Here is a 26,044-nt window from a genome sequence, read left to right on the forward strand (position 1 = left end):
AACTCATTCACACACACAGCAGCCTAACTGCAATGACCTTTATTCCACATTGGCATCAGTAGCTCTGTCCGCGGGGTCCTACCACAAACTCTGAAGATGGCTCACAATGGAGACTGCGTGTTACCCTGAAGAAAGACACGTATAAGGCTAGTAAATACTAATGAACTAAATGTACAGATTTCTGATCACTACTTTAAGGACCTGCTTAATTATGGAGCGTTTTATTATATCTAACAATGCTGTACATGTTTGTTATACATGGGGAACAATGTACTTTTTAAGAGTATGTTACACATGGGACAACAGGGATAGAAATAATATAAATATAGTAATAAAACATGAAATTCTCAAAATAAAATTAACTTAAAAGAAAGGAAATCATTTAGCTGCAGGATGAACTTATTTCTGAATGTAAATTAGTGTACACAAGCATGTGTGCCTCTATGCGCCTCTTTGTGCATGTACATGTGTGTATATGTGTGTGTGCCTCAGTATGTGTGTTTGCATGCCTTTGTCTGTGTGTGCATATTTGTGTATATATGTGTGCATGTATGTGTATGTGTGTATGCATATCTCTGTGTACTTCTGTGTATATGTGTATGTGTGTGTGTGTCTTTCAATTTTTAACTGAAATACAAAGAGGCATTTCAATTTTTTTCATCTCAAATACAAAAAGAAAAACTTTTATTCAAGTTTGAACTTGGCATATATTTTTTTTCCAAATCTTCTCTATAGATAAAGTGAATTATCTAAAAATGTCAACATATTTCATTTTCTAATTCTGATTAACAAGCATATTAGTGAACTCTGCAAGATATGAGCAAAAATCCTGTCCAAGAAGGAAGAGCCCACCTCACAACTGAGAGCTGGGCCTAGCACCTCAATGTTATACCAAGCTTGGAACACTGAAGCCTGCCCTTCAGTGTCTTCTCTGAAGCACACGAAGCTGACGAAGCAGGTCTGTGTCAGCACTTGGCACACTGGTTATTATTTCAGAATGAATTCTAAACTGTACCACCCTTGTGTGTCAACTTGACACCAACTGTAGTCATTTGAGAAGATAGAACCTCAGTTGAGAAGATAGCCCCACCAAGTTGCACTCTGGGCAAGCCTGAGGTACATATTCTTGTTTGGTGATCCTGGTGGCATAAGAAAACAGGAGGAGTGTGCCAGGACAATTCAGTAAGCAGCACTCTTCCAGGGCCTCTCATGATCTCCTGATTCCAGGTTCCTGTCCTGCTTGCATTCCTGCCTTGACTTTCTTCAGTGGTGGACTGTGCTAAGGATCTATATATTGAAATAAACCCCTTCCTCCCCAAGTTGCTTTTGGTCATGGTGTTTCATCATAGCAATAGAAGCCCTAGGTAAGACAGCCTAAATGCCTGAGTATTTCAGTATCTATGTCATTCACATCAACAGCCATGATTTAAAACAAGATGCCATGTATTCTTAAGTGAAATTCTCCAAACACTGGATATTCAAGTGCATCACATGAAGAAGAGGAGAAAGGACAATAGGCAGGAAAGCTAAAGGACAGGACAGGAGAGGAAGGAAAAACAATCAAGTGGAGAGAGGAGGTTACAGGAGAAAACAGGAGGAAGGAGGAGGGTCTGGCCCTCAAACAGGTACTACCACCCTTCATAACCACACTTGCTCAGCAGTCTGTCCATCTCCACCTTCCTCACATCCATCAGGGCCAGTCCCCTGCAGCAGTCCATTGATGAACACTCACATCACTCTCCTGACTTCTGCAAGTATACTCTTACTCTTCCATTTCTCCAACCACTTTCAAACCCACAGAGCAATAACAACCAAGTTCCCATCATGAGCATCAAGTTCTCCCTAACCCTCTAGCACCACATGCTCACCTGATTACCACAAGGATCCATTTAGATGTCCCACAGGCACATTATGGCTAACTATCACTTCACACAGCTCAGACTGGCCTCATGTTTCACTCCCATTAACTGAACCCTGGATCTGCCAAGCCTGATATCTCATCCAGTCTCCCTGTGCTGCTCACATCCAAACCTTTGCCACACTCTGCAGTGTCTCTATGACATCACAGTGCCACTGCCCAGACACAAGCCAACCCTGGAGCTCAGACGGGGCTTGCAGTGTGAACAACAGTCACTTCCCTGTCATACAGACTTCAGCAAATTACTTTAGCTTTCCATAGTCACAGCGTCCTCTTACAGAAGCAGGGAAATAGCATGTGCCTTAAACACCTCAGATGGACATTCGAATGCTGAAGTAAGCTGACAGATGCAGCACTTAACAGCAGAGGTGCAGGGTGTGCTGAGTGAGCAGAGCAGTGACCGGAAGTGAGGACACTTACCAGGGCACTGAAAACCAGCTTTCCCAGGATCATCCCACCTGTCTCCTTATCCACTTAACCACAATAGAATTCCAATTACTTGCTATTAGTTAAGAATATTATTGAGTGTGTAAGAAATAATGACCTTAAAATATTACATACCACTGGGCAGTGGTGGCGCATGCCTTTAGTTCCAGCACTTGGGAGGCAAAGACAGGTGGATTTCTGAGTGCGAGGCCAGCCTGGTCTACAGAGTGAGTTCCAGGACAGCCAGGGCTATACAGAGAAACCCTGTCTCGAAAAAAAAAAATTACATACAAAACTTTGTGACATGCACTATAAGGTAGATGTGTATACATACATATACATATGCATACACACATACACACATACTCATATATATACATACATACACATATATACATTTTTTTCTAGGACCTTCTATAGAAATTAATTAATTTGTTTCCCAGATCAAACTAAAGAAATGGCAAAGAAAAATTAGAATAGGATATGGGAACTGAAAAGAATAATACAGATGTTGAAGAAGACTAATAAGTTTGGTCTAATCTTTAAAATAATCTTTAAAATCTTTAAGATTCACAATAGCAGCTAATCTGATAATATTGGCAATATACAAATATTCACAATTAAATAGCAATGAACACAGCTTAAAAATAGGAAATGTTCCCTTGTTTTAAGTCTTTAGACTTTTAAGTAATTAATTTTAAATTTTTCATTAAAATTGCAAGTGCTTACAGAAACACAGTTTGTAAAGATGATTTGGTTAGTACTTTAAAACAGGTCTCTTGAGGAATTCCTTTGGGGGAACCAAGCCACCAGACAATAACCTCACGGAAAAACATAAATCTCCAATGACATCATAAGGCTTTTTCATACAAGAGCAAAACCTATATAACTCCAGTAACTCTGAAATGAAAACCTTATTCATATGAATGCATCATTCAGAACTAAACTTGAAAAGACAGTAAAAACCATGCCTGCAGGGTGGCACAGAGGAGAGTACCCACTGCCAAGCCTGTCTGCCTGAGTTCAGTCCCTAGCACAGATATGATAGAAGGTGAAAACAAACTCTTCCAAGGTCCGGCTGAACTACACACACACACGAACACATATATACACACAAGCATACAAATGCATACACACATATATGCATACACATACATACATACACACACACACACACACACACACATATATATATATATATATATACACATATATACATACACGCACAAATGAGTGTATTTTTAAGTATTTAAAAAAGCTTGCGAATCGATCCATTCCTATCTCCTTGTACTAAGGTCAAGTCTAAACGGATCAAGGAACTTCACATAAAACAGACACTGAAACTTATAAAGGAGAAAGTGGGGAAAAGCCTTGAAGATATGGGCACAGGGGAAAAATTCTTGAATAGAACAGCAATGGCTTGTGCTGTAAGATCCAGAATTGACAAGTGGGACCTCATGAAGCTGCAAAGCTTCTGCAAGGCAAAAGACACCATCAATAAGACAAAAAACCACCAACAGATTGGGAAAGGATCTTTACCTATCCTAAATCAGATAAGGGACTAATATCCAATATATATAAAGAACTCAAGAAGGTGGACTCCAGAAAATCAAATTAACCCCATTAAAAAATGGGGCTCAGAACTGAACAAAAAATTCTCACCTGAGGAATACCGAATGGCAGAGAAGCACCTGAAAAAATGTTCAACATCCTTAATCATCAGGGAAATGCAAATCAAAACAACGTTGAGATTCCACCTCACACCAGTCAGAATAGCTAAGATCAAAAATTCAGGTGACAGCAGATGCTGGCGAGGATGTGGAGAAAGAGGAACACTCCTCCACTGTTGGTGGGATTGCAAGCTTGTACAACCACTCTGGAAATCAGTCTGGCGGTTCCTCAGAAAACTGGACATAGTACTACCGGAGGATCCAGCAATACCTCTCCTGGACATATATCCAGAAGATGTCCCAACCGGTAAGAAGGACACATGCTCCACTATGTTCATAGCAGCCTTATTTATAATAGCCAGAAGCTGGAAAGAACCCAGATGCCCCTCAACAGAGGAATGGATACAGAAATTATGGTACATTTACACAATGGAGCACTACTCAGCTATTAAAAAGAATGAATTTATGAAATTCCTAGCCAAATGGATGGACCTGGAGGGCATCATCTTGAGTGAGGTAACACAATCACAAAGGAACTCACACAATATGTATTCACTGATAAGTGGATATTAGCCCAAAACTTAGGATACCCAAGATATAAGATACAATTTGATAAACGCATGAAACTCAAGAAGAATGAAGGCCAAAGTGTGGACACTATGCCCCTTCTTAGAATTGGGAACAAAACACCCATGGAAGGAGTTACAGAGACAAAGTTTCGAGCTGTGATGAAAGGATGGACCATCTAGAGACTGCCATATCCAGGGATCCATCCCATAATCAGCTTCCAAACGCTGACACCATTGCATACACTAGCAAGATTTTGCTGAAAGGACCCAGATATAGCTGTCTCTTGTGAGACTATGCCGGGGCCTAGCAAACACAGGAGTGGATGCTCACAGTCAGCTATTGGATGGATCACAGTGCTCCCAATGGAGAAGCTAGAGAAAATACCCAAGGAGTTAAAGGGATCTGCACCCCTATAGGGGGAACAACATGATGAACTAACCAAACCAACATGATGTACTACCCCGGAGCTCTTGTCTCTAGCTGCATATGTACCAAAAGATGGCCTAGTCGGCCATCACTGGAAAGAGAGGCCCATTGGACTTGCAAACTTTATATGCCCCAATACAGGGGATGCCAGGGCCAAAAGAATGGAAATGGGTGGGTAGGGAAGGTGGGGGGGTATGGGGGACTTTTGGGATAGCATTGGAAATGTAATTGAGGAAAATATGTAATAAAAAACAAAACAAAACAAAAAAGCTTGTAGACAAAAGATTCTTTATAAATAAAATAAAAGTTTTAAAAACAAGAACATATAAAATATAAGACTAAAACAGGGGTGAGGTTGTGATGTCAGATACAATAAAAACATACTAGTTTCCAGTTATTTAAAAAAAACTAGATGATTACAAAATATACAAAACATAAAAAATATACAAAATAAAATAATGTACAAAAGATAAAAAGCTGTTTTCCTCATCGTACAGTATTGCCTTTAAACAGCAACAATTGCTGAGTTAGAAAAAGATACTGGCAAACACACCACAGATAAAGCCTAATATTCCTAATATATAAAGAAGTTAAAACTGGGCAAAAACTTTCAAAGATTCTTTAAAGTATAGACTGAGCAAATGAGATGAAACACAACAGTTGACTTTAGAGCTGTTGGCAAATACTAGGCAGGAGAAAGAAGCAGAGACTGATGGGCAGACAGGAGGGAATTCTGTGGGAAGACAGGAGGAGGATGTGGGTCTTGTCACTCAGCATTGGCTTTAGGGACTTTTGAACCTCAGTAACACTTCACACACTCAGTATAAAAAATATGTAATTAATTAGCAGGAAATAGGGACATTGAACTCTAAAACAGAGTGCAAAGAGCAAAAGGTAAACTAACCAGCTGAATGAGTGTCCTGGTTTCCTCTGATGCTGTGATAAACCCCATGACCAAAAGCAACCTGGGGAGGAAAGGGTTGCTTGGGTTACAGGCCACAGTCCAGGATGCCAAGGCAGGATCTCAAGACAGGAACCACAGGCAGGGACTGAAGCAAGGCCATGAAGAACTGGAGAACACTGCTCACTGACTTGCCCTACCTCAGGCTTCATCAGTTTAGGGCACCTACTCAGAAATGGTACAACCCACAATGGGCTAGACCCTCCCTCAGACACACCCACAAGAGAATCTGATGCAGAGAATTTCCCATCTGAGGTTTCCTTTACCCAAGTGTCTCAAGTTGAGAGCTGAAGGTGAATAGGACAACCTCAATATACCCTGAGGTAGGAGCAGAGCTACATACTGCACTGAGACACAGTCCTGACACCATATACCTTCAGTGTAAAAAAGTCACAATAAATAAATGCTGAGACAGAAAAGCAAAGGCAGATGGGGAAGGAAAGAGGTAGAAGGATAATAGAGAACCAACCTAGCCTGGTCACCGTGGGAGAGCAATAGGCATGAATGCTAGTTACTTGCTCTTTCTCTCCATGTGAGATACCAGGCATCAAGCAGAAGCTGACCTGGAAAGGCAGCTGAGAAAGGAGCATAGCAGAAGAACAGCGCTGGAAGAATGTGAGCTGGGGAGAGCACCCTGCAGATCCAGGGCTCTGTCTGAGAAACTAATTTCATGCCATCCGGAAAAAAATATGGAAATTTTCTATTAGCTAATATGGGACTGTGAGCAGGCAAGATAATTTATTGAAAAGGCATCGCTGTGGGGGAGTTCTGCTAGTTTGTAGGCTTCTCCATAATCCACCCAAGAGAAGACAGCAACCCAAATCAGCATTGTAAGAGGAGAGCTTCTGAGAAGTGCAACAGTCAAACTTCAAAGGCTGGTGAACAACGTTTCTGGATGGACTGAATGCACACTGAGAAATAGAACCACCAGGAATGACTCCATGGACCCAAGCAGTGGCTTAGGACAGTGTTTACCTAGCATATGTAAGGTCTGAGGTTCAAGCCCTGTACTGGAACGAAGCAGTATTGTACTCATGTGAATGGAAAGAAGCAGCCAGCGGGGGCAGCCGGCCATGTGAAGAAAAAAAGTCAAGATGGGGACTCTGCAATCTTTTGTCTCCAACTTGACACTGGACACAACCTCAAAACTGCTATACAAGATTTGCTCAGAAAGACAGAGAGACACTTGGCAAGAATTTCAAAGTTTCTCTCTAGCAATTTAAAGCTGTTCTCTGTTCTCTATGCAAGCCACATAGTTCATGTACAAAGAATCAGGCTATTTGTGTGTGAGCAGGAGGCCCTTGAGGCTTAGAAGCCAGTCACACACCCAAGAGTGAGCGTCTTGGAACAATTTACTTACACAAGTATTGGTGTATCTCCAGAAAAGACATAGGAAAAAGAGCCTAACTCAGAAAAGCTAAAGCTGGCTTCACTGGATGCATTGTAACTCAATCACAACCCAGGTTCTGCATGGGATTTACTCACAGAGGTCATTTTTACCATTGGAAGCATCATTCCTATAACAAAGATATGGGGGAGTGAATCTAAAAGTTATCCAGCAACCCTGTATGGCTTTACAGAAAGGACTGATTTTGAATGTCTGACAGCCAAGAAGGACGGTGAGTGGACTCAGGTTATGAGAACGTAAAGAAGCTAGATATTTAAATCTATTTATAATGGTGATCCCCAAATAATAACAGAACACACCATCTAATTATTTCTCCTAAAAGACATCCTCTAACTGCTTTCAATTGTCTTTCCTGTATAAGTTTTCTGCATAAGTTTCTTGAAATATCTCTTTAAAAGAAATACATTTGGAGATTTACTGCCTCAAAAAACTTATATATATATAATATATATATATATATATTTATTATATATCCCTACACTCAATTCTATCTTCCTAACAACACAACTAAGCTGGTGAATAAAAGTCTGAATAGGGTAGAGTGTGTAGTATTTCAGACCAATCTGTGGGTCATGACCCTTTTGGGGGTTGTTTATCAAATATCCTGCACATCAGATATTTACATTGTAATTCATAACAGTAGCAAAAGTATAGGTATGAAGTAACAATGAAAATAATGTAATAGTTGGAGGTCACCACAACATGAGGAACTGTATTCAAGGGTCATAGCACTGGGAAGGTTGTGAACTGCTGGTGTAGATGAGAGTGTAGAAATGACCATACAAATACATCTGTGTATCTATGGGTGTGCATGTTTGTATGTATATATATATGTGTGTGTGTGTATATATATATATATATATATATATATATATATTACAAAAATATAAGCACACACACATATATATGTGCTCAAAGAGTTAGCAAAGAAGAGAGCTTTTCCATCCAGCATCACAAAGGTTTATAGAGAGAAAGAAAACAGAAGCTCTTACAGTCATTGATCAAGCAATATTCTACCAATGTACCTAAGACCTGTCTGTAGCTGGAAGTGTATCATATAACAGACAACTGTTCTAGATGTTTTTAGTACAGTGATTCTCGACCTGTGCCATGATACCCTTGGGGGTCACATATCAGATATCCTGAATATCAAATATTTACACTATAATTCACAACAGTAGCAAAATTACAATTAGGAAGTAGAAGCAAAAATAATTTCATGGGGTGGGTGAGGTCACCACATCATGAGGACCTGTGTTAAAGGGCCACAGCGTTAGAAAGGAGGAGAGCCACTGCTCTATTAAATAGAGGTTTGCTGTAGAGAAACTTCTCGTTATACAATCAATCGAAGAGCTGAAAGGGAGGTGAAGGCAGCCATGACTGTGGAAGCTTTTAGATTTCTCTCCTATAGCTATGACTGGAATCAGAGAGTTCCTACTGACACCCAGGGACTAGGAAACACACAGGACAACCTGATTATTATCCAATGTGTGCCAGGCCAGATACTTCATGAATTCTTGTGAGAGTCTACGACCAGCAATTAACTTCTCTTTACAGGAACCTACTACTTCATATGCAAGCCCAAGAGCTCTTGAGGTGTCATGTGTGGCAATTTGCTAAAGACGGTGAGTGAAAAGGCTCAGCAGATAAAAAAGCCTGCCTAAGTGTGATGAGCTGAGTTTGATAGTACAAGGAAAGAACTGGCTCTCACAAGCTATCCTCTGACACCCATATGCACTATGGCGTGTGCACATAGAAACAAGCACATATAATAAATAAATATATAAATAAATAAGATGTCAGAGATAGAGGATAAAGATAGACAGACAGACAGACAGATGATGGATGATAGATGACCGATAATAGAGATAATAGATGATAGGTAAGACAACAGATATATGTAGATTGACAGGCAGACAGACAGACAGATGATAGGTGATAGGTAGATTATAGATAGATGATAGGCAGGTAGATAAATAGAAAGATATGTAGGTAATAGACAGACAGATGATACATGGATGACATGATAGATGTAAAAAAGTGAGAGAAAGAAACCCTCTAAAAGACAGTGAAGTGAAAACTTAAGGGTCCTTTGGAAAGTCAGTTGTGTTAGATGGTGTTTTCCTGGGGCAAACACATGGAGTGTTTGCTGCAGTTTCTTAATGCTTGCTTCTGTGGACTTGGCTAATTGGCAGAATGATGTCAGCTGAGACAGATGCACGTGCTAAGGAAAGACCCATGGAGGATATGTGATGTTTAGAGAAAGTATAAATAAAACTTGATGGACAATGATGGAAGCAGAGCGTGGCTTGCTTATAGAACTAGCTGTGCCACGCTTGTTGGTCTTATCTTCACTGATCTCTTTGCTGAGAGAGGCTCAACCAAGAATTTCTCCTGGCATTCCTCCGGGTCCCTCCTGCTGCTTGTGCCAAGGTTGAGGCCTGGCTGTCTCTGCTAGGTAGTGATTTATGCTGATTTATGTTGCTATCCTGACTGTACTGAACTGGACTGCTGGTGTATCCATACAGTGTTTGCAAGTGAATGGAGCTGTTGCTGCTGACTCCTGTGAACTACTGACCTGCCACTTTCCAGACAACACAGACAGGAATTGCTCCAAAGAACCATTTCTAAACAGGTCCATTTCCTCTGTATCCTGTCTCTTCCATTACCTCTGGTAGGTACTGGGCTAAAAGGGAGGTTAAAGTATTTAAGAACCATCATTAAAAGAAGGACTGGAGCATATAAAGTTTGCAAGTCCAATGGGCCTCTCTTTCCAGTGATGGCCGACTAGGCTATCTTTTGATACATATGCAGCTAGAGTCAAGAGCTCCTGGGGTACTGGTTAGTTCATAATGTTGTTTCACCTATAGGGTTGCAGATCTCTTTAGCTCCTTGGGTACAGGGGAACGCCAGGGCCAAAAAGTGGGAGTGGGTGGGTAGGGAGTGGGGGGGGGGAGGGTATAGGGGACTTTGGGATAGCATTGGAAATGTAAATGAGGAAAATACCTAATAAAATATTTTAAAAAAGGACTAGAAAAAATTAAAGTTATAAGATAGCTCTAAGACAGTTCTTCAAGAATAGAAGAAAGGGAGTAGTAGAGTAGAGGAGCAGGGGGTGGGGGTGGGTACAAAGAAGTAAGGTATGTGTAGTGTTAAGTACAACTCAGCTAACAGTGCAAAATTTAACAGGGAAATCAGGGACAAGAGGCAGCAAGAGCCACCTCTAGACTGTGCACACAAGGAGGCTAGGAGGTAGGCATTGGGGACATGAGCATGGGGGATGGACATAGGGGAATGGAAATGGGGAGGTTCAATGGAAAGGAGACGCTGAGTAGACTTGTGACTACAGAAAAGTGATGTGCACTTGTAGAAATGGAGAACATTCCAGAAGGGGAGAAAGCCAGAACAAGAAACCAGATGCAACAAGATGTCAAGACTGTGCTGGGGGCCTAAATGCACATATCTAAGCCATCAGAACAACAAGTGTGACACTGAGTGCACCCCTCACACCAGAAAACACAAATGTATAAATAAAGCAGATTTGAAGGCAAAAAAGTCCAGGGCATTCATACTACAAGCCGTTGGATGGGAACTTGACTAGCAGAGATCAAAACAAGGGGACTAAGGTGAGAAAAAGAAATACAGATGACACTATCAACAGGCTGCGCTATGTGTCTGCTAACTGTAAACAGCTGACCTAACCAAAAGACGAACTGATACAGTAACAACACCACACCAAAAACTGACTCCATTGCTAAAGAAAGCAAACACTGGTCTGCTGCCCACAGGAAGCCAGTGTTGTGTAGAATGCACAGGGGGCTTGATTACTATGGGGAGGAGAAGCTTTGAGGGTCAGTCATGTAACAATATATTTTGAAACTTTTTTCCAATTTGAAAACATTAATTAATTAACATCCACTGTGTAAGGACTCACATAGAAATGTTAATACTACTTACCAAATAAGAAGAGCTACCACTATGAGTTACAGGCTTGCAAAATACAGCCTTAATTAGCGTAAAGGCAACTGACATGTATCTCTGAAAGTGAATTTCCTGTAAATCTTAGCACTTAAGTAAAACACAATTATAAAATTAAAATTCTAAAACAAAAGCTGAAATTTCTTTAAACGATACATGTAAGAGATGCACATTGACCTTTAAAATGTAAATGTACGTATAAATTTCAATCCACACAGAAAGGCTTATAGCAGAGTGGGCTACTTAAGTTGTTATACTACAAAAAAGTCTTATCTGGCATTTTTAACAGGCAGAAAATGAACAGCTTTCCTAAATAAATATGACCAGTTAAATTTCTGTACTTTCAAACTCTGAGTATGTATCCATTTAGGAAAATTAAAATTAAGTTGTCCAGAAAACTAAAATTAGGTTATAGAAGACAAGAACTCTGTTCACAACATGGTGTCCTTCTCACCACAGAACACAGGAACTTTGATCACACCGTGGTGTCGTCACTACAGAAGACAGAAATTGCACTCACACCAAGGTGTCCTCCTCACTATGGAAGAAAGTGTGTTCACACCATGGTGTTCTCCACACTACAGAACATGGGAACTTCATTCACACCAAGGTGTCCTCCTCCATACAGAACACAGGAACTTCATTCACACCAAGGTATCCTCCTCCATACAGAACACAGGAACTTCATTCACACCATGGTGTTCTAGAACACAGGAACTTCATTCACACCAAGGTGTCCTCCTCCATACAGAACACAGGAACTTCATTCACACCAAGGTATCCTCCTCCATACAGAACACAGGAACTTCATTCACACCATGGTGTTCTAGAACACAGGAACTTCATTCACACCAAGGTGTCCTCCTCCATATAGAACACGGGAACTACATTCACACCATGGTGTCCTCTGCACTATGGAAGACAAGAACTGTGTTCCCCATGTAACCATGACACAAGTGTCTGCTTATTTTGCTTTATTATAAGATTTTACAGAAAATAGCGCATCTCTGATTTACACCTGATGAAAGCTGAGCTGACTTCAAGATAGAGATTCTAAGTACGATTCTTGTGAGCAACAACACCTCTTCTTCAAAACAGAGAAGGCAAATGCCTACAATACCATCACTTTAAACAGGGTCTGATATCCCTGTTCCACACAGATGAAACATTCTTAAACACAACCAAGAGATGTGACTGGCAATCTGCACAGTCCAGAGTTCTGGAACTCATCCATCTACATGGTTTCTATGTAGGCCAATGGTGTCATCCAGCCATGATCTTACTCTCTGGTCATCCATCCATGTGGTTTCTATGAAGGCCATGGGTGTCCTCAAGCCATGACCTTACTCTCTGGCCATCCATCCACATGGTTTCTATGGAGGCCAGGGGTGTCCTCCAGCTATGACCTTACTCTTTGGTCATCCACCAACATGGTTTCTTTTCTTTCTTTTTTTTTAAATTAGGTATTTTCTTCATTTACATTTCAAACCTTTCCTAGATTCCTCTCTGAAAATCCCCTATACCCTCCCCCTACTCCCCAACCCACCCACTCCCTGCTTCCTGGCCCTGGCATTCCTCTATGCTGGAGCATATGATCTTCGCAAGACCAAGGGCCTTTCCTCCCATTGATGGCCAACTAGGCCATCCTCTGTGACATATGCAGCTAGAGACACAAGCTCTGGGGGTATTGGTTAGTTCATATTGTTGTTCCTCCTATAGGGCTGCAGACCCCTTCTGCTCCTTTGGTACTTACTCTAGCTCCTTCATTGGGTACCCTGCGCTTCATGCAATAGATGACTGTGAGCATCAACCTCTATATTTGCTAGGCACTGGCATAAACTCACAGGAGACAGCTATATCAGGATCCTGTCAGCAATATCTTCATGGCATATGCAATAGTGTCTGGGTTTGGTGGTTGCTTATGGGATGGATCCCCAGATGGGGCAGTCTCTGGCTGGTCCTTCCTTCAGTCTCAGCTCATGACTGGTGGGATTGCAAGCTGCTACAACCAATCTGAAAATCAGTTTGGTGTTTCCTCAGAAAATTGGACATAGTACTACCAAACGATCCATCAATACCACTCCTGGGCATATACCCAGAAGATGTTCTAACTTGTAATAAGGACACATTTTCTACTATGTTCATAGCAGCCTTATTTATAATAGCCAGAAGCTAGAAAGAACCCAGATGTCCCTCAACAGAGGAATAGATACAGAAAATGTGGTACATTTACACATTGGGGTACTACCCAGCAATTAAAAACAATGAATTTATGAAATTCTTAGGCAAATGGATAGATCTGGAGGATATCATCCTGAGTAAGGTAACCCAATCACAAAAGAACTTTGTGATATGCACTCACTGATAAGTGGATATTAACCCAGAAACTTAGAATACCCAAGATACAATTTGCAAAACACATGAAACTCAATAAGAAGGAAGACCAAAGTAGGATATTTTGGTCCTTCTTAGAATGGGGAACAAAATACCCATGGAAGTAGTTACAGAGACAAAGTTCAGAGCTGACATGGTTTCTATGGAGGCCAGGGGTGTCCTTCGGCCACAACCTTACTCTCTGGCACACGGTGACTTGGCAAGAGACTCACACCCAGACTCTAATGTCACGTCATTTTCCACAGCAACATTTTGTCACTTTCAACAAAACTAACTGTTAGAAAACTAAAAGAGAGAGGGTTTGAGTTTTATTCCCCTTATTTTAGTTAACTTCAAATTTTCTCTTTCCAGCAAATAGGATACTAGGTACTGAGCTAAACCACATACAGAAAGCAATTCAGTCACCCAAACTGAACACTGATGAAAATAAATAGAAAACATTCAAGCAGAAGGGAAGTAAAGGAATTAATAGAGATAAGTAAAATTTACCCAACTCTGTAAACCTCAGCCTGATCGTCAGGCTCTTGTGTGAGTAAAGAACAGGGTAGGGCCTGGCCACACACTTGCTTCATCCCCACGGACCTCAAGATGAACGTGAGCTAAACGCAGAGCAGTGAGAGCCTGTCCTACAGCCAGCAGGCACTGTCAGAAAAGGGGTGAGGGGAGAAGGGCATAGAAGACAGACCTGGGGATGGAGGCAGGAAACACTTTCCACTAAATTCCAAGAGTGAACAATGTGAGACATGAAGACAGGAGGGGACAGTGAGGATGGGGGGAGGGGAGAGACAGCATGGATAGAGGTGGAGAGGACAGCAGAGGCCAGGGGTGGGGGGGGGGAACAGCAGAGATGAAAAGAAACATAGAAATACCTCAATGGGCAAGTTTCACCTCAGATTAAATGATGACAGGAAATTGGTGACTGACAGATAGATGGCTGTGTCTGGGTGACACTCAGCAACAGGGCTTCACCTACTCACCCTCACTCTGTCTCGTCCTCTGACAGGCTTCCCTGGTCCTTGAAAGGACCACTAGTTCCAACCCAGCAGGACCTCTGTGACCATTTAGTTTGGGCTATTTTACTAGCACAGACATGGCATAAGGCAGACAGAATTCTTATTCTGTTCCTCACCACCCTCCTGGTCTTAACACAACCTATGATTAAATGTGGGGCACCCTGCTTCAAATTGGCAGATAAATGGCAAGAATCTAAAACAATGGGAAGAAGTAAGAATAAGACCTGTGTCATCAACACACCCCACAAAGCAGACACTGTATTTCAATCAGAAGCCCAAGAGTTTAAAAATCTTGAGAACTGATCCATCAGGGATAGGAACACCCAGTGAGTTTGATGTTTACTCAAGAAAAGCACAATTCTATCAACAACAGTTGCCTTCAGACAGAAAACAAATGGCACTTTGTGCTCACTTTAAAAGAATGTTAAAAGTGACCTTTGACTAAGTCTGCTGAGGTTCTTGCTAACTTGCACTGCTGGACAATAAAAGGTGACCATATGGTTCGCTGGCCTATGTGTCAGTCAGACTCAAGTGGCATTTTCTCCAAATTGACAGAATAATTTTAAAAACCTTAAACAAATGTGTGTGTGTTTGACATGATGTGTGTGATGTAGATGTGTGCATGACACTAGTATGTATGTGTAATATATGTGATGTTTGTATGTGATGTGTGTGATGTATGTGGTGTGTTTGTATGATGTGTTTGGTATGTGTGATGTATGTGTGTGATAAGCATGGTGTGTGTGATGTATGTGTGTGATGTGTGGTGTGTATGTGTGTGTGTGATGTGTGTGAGCACTAAGGCAGCATGCCACACTGCCAGAATAACTTCTTTACCGCTGTTCAGGTACAAAATGGCTAAAGCTTCACAGAGACAACACTTCTGCAAAACTAAGCCTAGGTAAAGTTTTCACTATTTCTCCAAAGTTCACAAACACACACTCACACACACATACACACATACACACTCACACACTCTCACACACTCACACTCACACACATACACACACACTCTCACACACACACACACTCACACACACATACACACACACACATTTCTGTTCTACTTTCTTAGTATATTAGGCAGTTTCTGTGTTGTTTATCCTAAAATTACTTGGCATGGTCCAAAATAATCTATCTGAAGTTGTAGACAATAAAACTAGCCTTCATTACACTCACCAAAACAAAACAAAAACCTCAAAATATTTTCCATGTTAATCAAGAGGAAGGGAGCTTTCAGTGCTGGGAACTGAACTGGGCTCCTTACACAGGCTTGGCCAGCACCCAGCACTGGGATACATGCCCAGCCCTCTTTCCACTTTTTATTTTGAGACAGGGTCTCACTTAAGTAGCTTAGGGTGGCCTTGAACTAACCAACACTCCTTCCTCACCCTCTGGAGCAGCTGGGATTATAGACCTGCACCACCAGACCCGACTTCAGAGGTTACGTTAAAGGACGACCTCTTCACACCAGCCATGCTTTAATAACCAAAAAAAACAAAAAAAAACCAAAAAACTATGTATTAGCTGCAAGGCAGGAGAATCAAGTAAATCAATACAGAAGTCAGAAGTGAGATTAAAAGGCTTCTACCAAGCCTAACAGCAATACTGAAATCAAGTGAGATTTTGTAACTGCACAGTTCATATGATTTATTCAGAAGAACATGGTAATTATAGGTACAAGCTTGCAATACACTGCAGAGGTTACTAAAACACTCAGAGAGATATCATAAAAACAGGTCAAATTATAATCACCAAAATCATAGCAAAGTAGATGTTTTATACTTCAATATTTTAGAATCCACAAAAAATAAGAGAAAAAAAAACTTTAAAATCAAATTCCACAAACATCAATTACACTAAGAGCTCTGACCCAGCCTGCTGGGTTCTAACTGGAGACTAGAGCAGGCACAAGAAGTGAGCATGCTCACAACATGGCAGTGGCTTTGCTCAGGCGTAACCAGAAGTGGAGAAGAGCAGAAAGGCTCATCTCACATTTGGCTGATATATTGATGGGTTGCTGGGCAGCCACAGAGCAGACAGGGTGTGTGACAGATTAACCACAGAGGAGACATGGGATGCGGGACAGATAACCAGACTAAAGAGACATGGAGGGATTACAGAATTCCAGAACCTCAAGAAATAAAGCCAACTCTCCAGTGGAAAGGCCAGAGGTATAGAGGAGCAGATAGCAAGCTCCGATACTGTGAAATCACACAGACCTCCGAGACAGACAAAGAAGAACCTGAAACGTAACTGCAGCACAAAGTGAGAGTTGATTTAAACCCACATCAGCAAGGATGACATGTGAAGGACAACAATGACCAGTTGGGACCCTGTATTTGTCAGGGTTCTCTAGAGAAGCAGCACTTATGAAAAGAAGAAAACACACGTGGGGTTTATTAGAATGACTTACAGGCTGAGGTCCAGTTAATCCATACATACATACATACATACATACATGCATGCATGCATGCATACCTCACAGGTGTTATTTCTGGATTATACTTCTTTCCATATGTGTCGAAAAGACAATAAAGAACTATCACAGGCCCTGAAATCTAAGCCGGGAGCCTCTGCCAGAGATACACCAGCCAGCGAGCCTCACCTCGTCCTCTCCTTTCCAACTTATGCCTTAAGAATTCCCACTACAGAAAACTTACTGCTCCTATAGATAGTTAGGCTTGCATGCTGGGAACAAAGAGAAGGGACATTCTTCTGTCTACTGCAATGGCCAGTCCTAGTCTCTGGAATCCATAACAGAAACTTTAGACCAAATGTAAAAATTACAATATATAAATCAGGGCTGTAAGGCATTTTCTTAATTGCTAATGGATGCAGGACGCCCCAGCCCACTGTGGGCGGTGCCAGCCCTACTCTGCTAAGGAGCACCTGAAGTCTTGGGAACAAATCAGTAAGCACCTTTCCTCCGCCATCTCGGTTTCAGTCCCTGCCTCAAGTTCACGCCCTGTCTTCTCAGTGATGGCTATCACCATAAGCCAAACAACCTCTTTCTCCCCAAGTTCCTTTTAGTTGTGGTGTTTCCATAGCGAGAGAAAGCAACAACACCAGTTTGACTTGAGCAGCAACTCACAGCTCTACAGAATCCTACTAAATCTACTAAATCCTTAGTGCGATTTAAGGAGACTGGCCATGACCATCAAAAGCAGAAAGGGTGGTGAACAGTCTTGGCCTGAGAAGAAAATGCATGAAGTAGCAAAAGGAAGCTACATGAACACCTTCACTCAAACAGTAAAATCACAGCGCTACAATATGACACCCCAGGGCTAGGGAGGAGACACAGAGTTTTGAGAGCCCTGGCTGCTCTTCCAGAGGCTCAATTCCCAGCACCCACATGACTGTTTATAACTCCAGTTCCAAGAGATCTAAAGGTCCCTTCTTGCCTGCACAGGTACCACAAACGCATGCGGTACACTGACATTCATGTAAGCATCACACATACACACAATAGTAAAACCCAGTGTCCGACATAATAAGGTGTCTAAATGGATAGTAGACAGGGACCAGAGAAAGTTTAAATGTTATCACTCTACTGCCATCCAATCTGGGGGTCAAAACCAGTCCTTCCAAGTCAGGTCCAGATGGTCATCATCAGTAAGTCAATTAACAGAGCCAAACTAAAAGTATAAAGCAGAAAAGAGGGATTTATTTGATAGGACCACATTTGGAAGAGGGGCAAAGTTTAACAACAGGGCAAAATGCACATCTCTGCAGTCCTGGTCAAGGTGTGGCTCTATCCAGGACTGCCTGCCACTATCTAGACTCCAGTTTCATCTGTCAGGTGGTCTGACAAGTTGTTAGAACTGTGAAATCTCATTCCAGGAAACAACCCCACCCCCTTTTCCCTCCTCTCAGCATGAAAATCCTGGGAAACAGAGTCTAATATTTCATCATTCTCATGGTCAGACTAAAAGGCTCAGTGTCTCTTTAAAATGCCTTCACATGCCAGCCAGTCACACTGCCTGTAAAGCACAGGTATGTGAGCGTGTAGGAAGTCACTTTCCAATCTTACCACAGATGCGGATCAGATCAATGAATCTTGTGGTTTTTTTCACTACCACGTGTAAACATACAATCTCATATAAAACAGTGTTTGGACTCGGGTCCTGAGCCCTTGAGGTGCGTCACACAGATCCCCCTGGAAAATGGGGCCAGTAGTGAGAGGTATGGCGATTAATAAATGACCATTAGCTATCCTAGGCTTTCCTGGCCAGGAGAATGGAGAACGGAAAAACTGAACCATGAAATCAAAAAGGCATCTGTCTTCCAGGTCCCCCTCTGCCAAGGTCTTAAGAGGAATGTTTGAACTTTCCTGTTGGCTTTGTATGCAAATAGCTCCAGATGCGAAGGAACCACATCTAAGTCACTTGCTTCAGCATCTGCTGGTCCAATTCCCATTATTCCTTCTGCAGGGCTGGCCGGTGACAGACAGTTTAGTCTGCCCTCTTTATAAGCTGTTTTGAAGGAGCTAATTTGGATTAAAGCATCTATCTGGACCACTTGTTTTTCCTTTGATGGTCACTGAGTTCTAATGTGGTCTGTACAGAGTTGCAAGGAGCTCAGAGGCCCTATTGGAAAGGACAGTCCTCAAGGTTTGTGCCTCCCACCTCGCCTTCTACACAACTTATATCTGTACGGTCAAAAGCAGAAAGTGAACAGACTTTTGCCTCTTAAAACTGTGCCACCCACAGTGTATAAAACGGCTGCATAACACAGCCTGACTGCAGGCGACTACTATCACAGACACGATGCTGACACTATGTGTGAAGGTCTGCCCACGCGAGAAATGCATGCCATCCTAAGCAGCAGCTTCCAGTCAGTTGGTGGAACTCACAGAACTAGTGTCTGACACTTCAAGAGCCTTCTGAATCTGCGGCAAAGGACTGAATTGATGGTGAACACACAAACAACCTTATTCAGCTTATTCAGCTCCATGGATTCCAAAACTCTGCAAAAGGAGGCACAATTAAAAAAAAAAAAAAAAAAAAAAAAGCCTATGGACTACAAAGGAGTAGGAAGAACTGACAACATCAGATGAGTCACAGACTGGGGACTCAGGGGGGGCACGCAGGAGCAGGTCACCACACAGGACCAGGTCAAGGCACACTCCATATGTCAGGGTCTCTGCATGTACACAAGCTTTCATACTCACATGTGCACATTACATGCATGTGTCTATCCACAGACAACCATCAATTTCAGGAGAATAAAGGAAGAGTGCTCCTTTTATAGACATTAACATAGGTAACTATTTTGCAACAAATACATGTTGAAAACAAAACATGATTTCTTAGTGATAAAATTTGTAGTTACTTTACTAAAAATTATACTCCTATGATTATACTCCTGGATGCCGCTGTATTATCTACCACACAAACCCAAATTTTATTTTCCCTTGGAAAAAAATGGTATAAAAAATGAGTAAAGTACAAAAAATTGACCTGTGGTAATTAAAATGTGACCTAAGTGTACTGTTTCTGCCATACAGGGAGGATTCGAGGAAAGATCAGCTACATAGCTACTCCATGCTTCTGAGCATCTGTGGCTACCACTGAGCACAATGTGTATACAGGAGGCATGCTTCTGGAACACTCCTAAAAGTCAGGGCAACCTGCAGTTAGGTTCTATACTTCTCCCAGGGAATCCAGAGATTGAACTCAGGTGTCAGGAGACAGGTGACTGACTCAATGAGCGGGGTCACAGACCCTGTGACTATTCTTCCCAGTCATTACTATCTGAACTGAAAGTCATCACAACATTTAATGCAGACACACAAAGTGCAGCCTCTTTAGCAAGTACTGAAAGATTCCAAAGTTAACGTATTTTTGAAGCAAAGTTTAGTTTCCTGCTCCTCTACCTTATCACTAAGACCATTTAATTATTCCCATGGATTGAAAATAACCAAGAGGAGAAACCAGCAAGTAAATCTCCCATACAGCACTGGCTTCATGTATCACTCACTACATGAGCAGTTGTAATGCCAAAGGATATAAACCTATTTTCTGCAATACAGAGACTAAAACAGGCAGGGAAAGACAAGTTACAGATGAAATTATAGCTAAAATCAGAGTTAACAACCATCCTGCACTGCCGCTACTCAAATGAGCCAAAGGTAGAAGGACCCTAAGTGTCCATGTACATGAGTAAAATGATGGCTGTCAGGATTCAAAGAGACATGACGACAGTGAAACTGGAGGGCATCATTCTAACTGAAGGAAAACACAAGACTGTGCAGTCACCCGTGAATACACCTGGAACATTCAAATTCTGAAACAAAGCACCGTAGCAATTACCAGAAATGAAGGGCACAGAAGGGGAAAGCCATTGGTGTCTAATAGTATGAAGTTTCAGTTATACAGGATATGGTATTAATGGATACACTAAAATAACAAAGATGGTAAGTCTTACCACCATTTTAAAAATATGAATTAGGATATACTAAGCACCAAACAAGTGGTACAAAAATAATATTATGACAGTGTTTCAGAAGTAGTACCCATCATATAATTCAACCCCTTTCCTCCTCCTTATTTTATTCTCCCACTCCCCAGTCTCTCCCCTTACCTCCCCTCTCCCCCAGATCCACTCACCTATAATTTTCCTCAGGGACATCAAATAAACACAGCATAACATGCTACATACAATAAGACCAGGCACATACTAACACATCAAGGCTGGATAAAGCAAACCAGTAGCGGGAAAAGGATCCTAAGAGTAGGCAAGAGTCAGAGACAGCCTCAGCTCCCACTGTTAGGAGTTCTACAAGAATACCAAACTACTCAGCCATAACATATATGAAGAGGAACTAAGTCAGATCAAAGGCTCTGTGATCTCTGCAAGCTCCCAAGAGTCCAGGTCAGTTGATCCTCTCAACACCTTTTTCTTAAAGAAAACTTACAACTCAGATGAGCAGATGGGAGGCAGGGCATCGGGAAGAGGTAGTGAGGTGGTAGGATAGGTTATTCACATCAATTTGGCTGTCTGTAGTGTGAAGCTGAAAACAAGGCTGTTTCTCTTGCATTCTCACTAGAATGAAGTAATGGTTTCCAGGCGTAGGCAGCAGTAAGAGGAGGGCCATTATTTCATGCTCACCATCTTCACTTGTATTCTTCAATTCCCATAACATGCTATGATTATGAATTAATTATGTATTTTAGGTAATGTGACATTTAATCTTCGTTGTCAACCTGACAAGTTTAGAATCACAGAGGAGACGCATTTCTGGATGAAGGTTTTCCAGAAGGTTTAACCAAGGAACAAAGACTCATCCTGAATGAGGACAGGGCAGGATAGAATGGCACCATCCCATGGATGGCCCATTCTGAATATAAAGGAGACGTGAGCCGAACATCAGCATTCACCTTTCTCTGCTTCTTACGCAAGGATGCACTATGACAGTCGCCTTACACTCTTGTCAGCACTTCTTCACCACAATGGGCTGCATCCCCTCAAGTTATGGACCAAGATGGGCCCTTCCTCTCTCAAGTTGAATTTTTTCTTTTTAAGCATGACCCCAGTCAATACTGAGACTGAAGGCAAATTTAATTTTCCCAATCTACTTTTATACCATCTTAATTACATGCAAGTATTAAGGCAAGCAGTACAATAAGGAACTAGCAAGGCAGTAAGCAAAGCCCTGTGATTACTCCTGTGACTGTTGTTTCCAAGGGCTTGTCAGAATGACCAAAATACCTGAGCCCATTTCCTTGTCCAAGCCCAAAATCTTGCCTGAATCCTACTTCTTTTGTTCCACTCTAAGATTAAAATTCCTGCCTTAACCTACTTCCCTGTTACAGACTGATGCCCTTTATGATACTATTCAAATTATTGGAGAGGAGGTTCAGAGTCTAAAAGTAGGAAAACATCTCAAGTATAATGCCAAATACTAGTGGATTTGTGTTACTTCTAAAATTTACAAAGATAGTCACTATAATTGGGAAAAAGTTCAGAGACACTTTGCAGGGTGTTTGGCCTATAATTCCAACACCTCTCTGGGTGTTTAACTTTGCATAGTGAAACTATAAATTTAAAGAATGCTGCTCTACTGAGCTTTGATGCTGAAGATACTGCTGATCAAATTATCCATGGCCTGAAGACAGTATTTCCATCTTGGTCAAGCTTCTAGAATGGCATATATGGCTTGATCATGCTAGCCCTTCTTGCCCTGGGAATACTTTTATTCCTGCCCATTGTGTTAAAGCTTGCCTTTAACACAACATCAACATCAACATGTTGGCAGCCCAAGTACATAGCTTGAAACTAAAAATGGACCCCCAAACAGAGTTATTAATTTAACAGGCTGGCAAGCCAGGGAAGGGTAAGATTCTGCACAGAGCCTTACCAACCTAAGACAGAGGCATGCACTGAAAGACCATGTTTGTTTATAATAAACAAAAAAAGGCTGTGTTTGTTCATATTACACAAAAAAGCTGTGTATGTCTTGAGGACAGGTAAGGATGGCATTCTTGTCAGAACAACCTAAGACAGGCTCAGCCTTGTTTATTGATTTAAAAGGGGGGAGATGTGGAGAGCCTTTTGGGGTACTGCTTGGCAAAATCTAACATTGGCCAAGGACAAGGAAATGAGCTTCTGGCAGGAATGTGACATTGGCCATGACTCAGCATGACAGGAATCTGACATCAGGGCATAATTCTTATCAGCTATCTGATCACAGGAAAGGTAACCAAGAAGGTCAGATGCTACACAAGAGTGAGGAGGATGAACAGAAGACAGTGCACACCTTGTCACTCCTGCATCCCACCCACAGTGGGGCCTTGAGTGAGTACTTACATAGAAGACACATCTCCTGAAGTACTGGGAAGGCTTGCCCCCTGCCCAAAGAACCACAAGGCTATAACCATACATGTGGAGAGAGACATTAATTATCCCCACATGGATGACTGCTGAGAAGCAGTCATCTAGCTTGGTTTGAAGCGGTACTCTCAGTATACTACTACACCTCTTATGCTCACTGACTAACAAAATTCATATCTTGACCCTAAAAATTAGCCTTTCCATATTCCCCCAAAATAATTAAAACTTAAACAGAATGTTTGAGTTATCTTCTAAGATATGTCCTTGAAAACATATGTTCTGTATAGATGACAAACAGGTATAGTGTAGAAGGGACCATCATGCATAGTAACCAGTTCACATCACCATCCTGGAAATGATCTCCACACAGACCAGATAAAATCCTGGATCTACCTACCTGAATCCAGCAGCCAGAGAAAGACAGCTGTAAAAAGAAGAGGAGAGAAAGACAGACGGCCCTGGCTTTAAGGACATCCCTTAGCCAGGTCTGCTAGTATCCATTCCTGCAAACCCATAAGGAAACCTAGAAGAACACCATCATCAGAGCTGGGATTTTGGGGGACATGAAGGAAAGAGTGAAGTGGGATGAGAGAGGTTGTTAGCTCACTGGCCTACACACAGCCTGCACTAGTGACCGGAGCCTCTTGGAACTACCTCTCACACCCAGGCACTGAAGGAGCCCCTCTCCCTCATCTCACAGAATTCTGCCTCTCCTACTGCTTCCATTCCCTGATTGTGAGCATCCAAACTAACCAAGTCTTTAACACATGGTCTTCACATGTTTACACGACATCTTTATCTTGTCCTTTTGAGGTGGGTAGCATTGAACAAGGACAAGCAAGTGTCTCTCTGTAAATGCCTTTAGGCACCTGTCCAGGAGTGGTAGAGTTGGGAAATATGGTGGTTCCAGTTTTACTTTCTTGTGAAAGAACTGACATCAGGAGACTGTGTTCCCAGCAACAGTGGATAAGGGCTCCTCTTTCCTCATATTCACTCCAGTATCCCTGCCTGGTATCTCATACAAACACAACCACTGCCATCAGCAGGAAACCTTCCCAGCCAGGAACTCCAGCTCTGGGCTTTCCCATGGGTTTCTGGCTCCTCAGATACATAGGCTGTAGAGATTCCACATGATCACCCTGTAGGAAATCCAACCCACCCTGCTATTTCTGTTTATAGCTGAATTCTATCAGAACCAAGGCTTGATCCTCAAAACTCAACTCCACCTCTTATGTCATGACCACATCCCCATCAAGTTTTCCTGCTGACAGATTTTTCAGATGCTTGAGCTACTGAAAAGGAACAAAATGGTCAGGAAGACTAGAAAGAACAGGTCTCATCCCCATACACACCCCCTCTAACAAACTAAACAATCTTCCTAAGTCATAATTTCCTCATCTGTTTAACAGAAAGAGGGTAGCTAACAGCCCACCTTCTGATAAAGAGCTGACAGCAGAGGCACCCTGAGCCACTGGATAAATGCAAGATCGCACTGACTCTTCCTAGTGATTCTCATGGCCATCCAAACCACACTATGATTGGGTACTAGTCACACAAATGTGAGTCTGTACCGAGGGCATCTATATCCTACACACTGCACTTAGTACAAAACCACAGGGAGGCTGGAGAAGTTCTGGGATTAAGAGCAGTTGCTGTTCTTCTACAGGACTGTCTGTAGCCACAGCATCAAGGAACCTGGCATACTCTTCTTGTCCCCAAGGGCATCAACACACACATGCACAAACATACACGCAGAGACAACATACACATAAAAGGGAAATCTTAAAATGAGAAAGACACACCTATCACACAGCAAACACGATGCCTACCCCCACCCAACTGAAGTGTCAAACACTTAAAGTCTGATAATGGGCATACTGAGACATGGGAGGAAGGACCTGGTAATCTCTATGGGAAAAAAAATACTAATGCAAGAAATACTTCAAACCAGAATTCAGAATATTGAGGGGATAGGAGAATACAGACGTGGGGTGCCAGAAGACAAAACTAGCCTGAGAATTCTTTCTTTCCTATACATATATTTTTGTCCTTTTCTTTCCTTTTTTTTTTTCTTAACATGCAAAGTGGCAACTTTCCTTATGGTATTTTCACACTTACTAGCTTTTATTTGACCCTTTCCTCCAACCCTCTAACCCTGTACTGCCTGCTCTACCCAAGTGCAAGCTCATCCACTCCCAGGACCTTCCCTCCCCACTATCAAATCACATGTGCTCCAAGACCCTCTTGACCAGACTTCAATCCAGTTCCCTCCATGGACACTCCTCAGTCCCAGGTACATGCGCATATGTGAAAGTCAAAAGCTGAGATACACATATGACAGAATACATGCATGACTGTCTGAGCCCAGCTCACCTCACTTCATACTTTCCAGTTCCATCCATCTCCTACAAACTTTGTAACTCCATTTTTTATAATGTGCATAAG

General features: G+C 41.9%; 1 protein-coding gene across 4 annotated transcripts in view; it reads right to left on the reverse strand.

The window, feature by feature from the left end:
* Positions 1–26,044, reverse strand: part of Ccdc91 (coiled-coil domain containing 91) — a 169,281-nt gene that overhangs the window by 103,611 nt on the left and 39,626 nt on the right. Inside the window, exons 1-2 of one of the 4 annotated variants that reach the window (XM_021165355.3) lie at positions 1,869–2,034; positions 38–125 (exon numbers count right to left, since the gene is read on the reverse strand). The exons of 2 other annotated variants lie outside the window; for them this stretch is intronic. In XM_021165355.3, the coding sequence (XP_021021014.1) occupies positions 38–56 (19 nt within the window). In that variant the 5' untranslated portion in view covers positions 57–125; positions 1,869–2,034. Of the gene's footprint in view, positions 1–37; positions 126–1,868; positions 2,035–26,044 lie in introns of those variants that run through there. One more of the 4 variants, XM_029478591.2, reaches the window with a different exon arrangement.

The sequence above is a fragment of the Mus caroli genome, unplaced genomic scaffold (genome assembly GCF_978045245.1).
Source record: "Mus caroli unplaced genomic scaffold, Mus_caroli_1 scaffold_7, whole genome shotgun sequence".
NCBI classification, from domain to species: domain Eukaryota; kingdom Metazoa; phylum Chordata; class Mammalia; order Rodentia; family Muridae; genus Mus; species Mus caroli.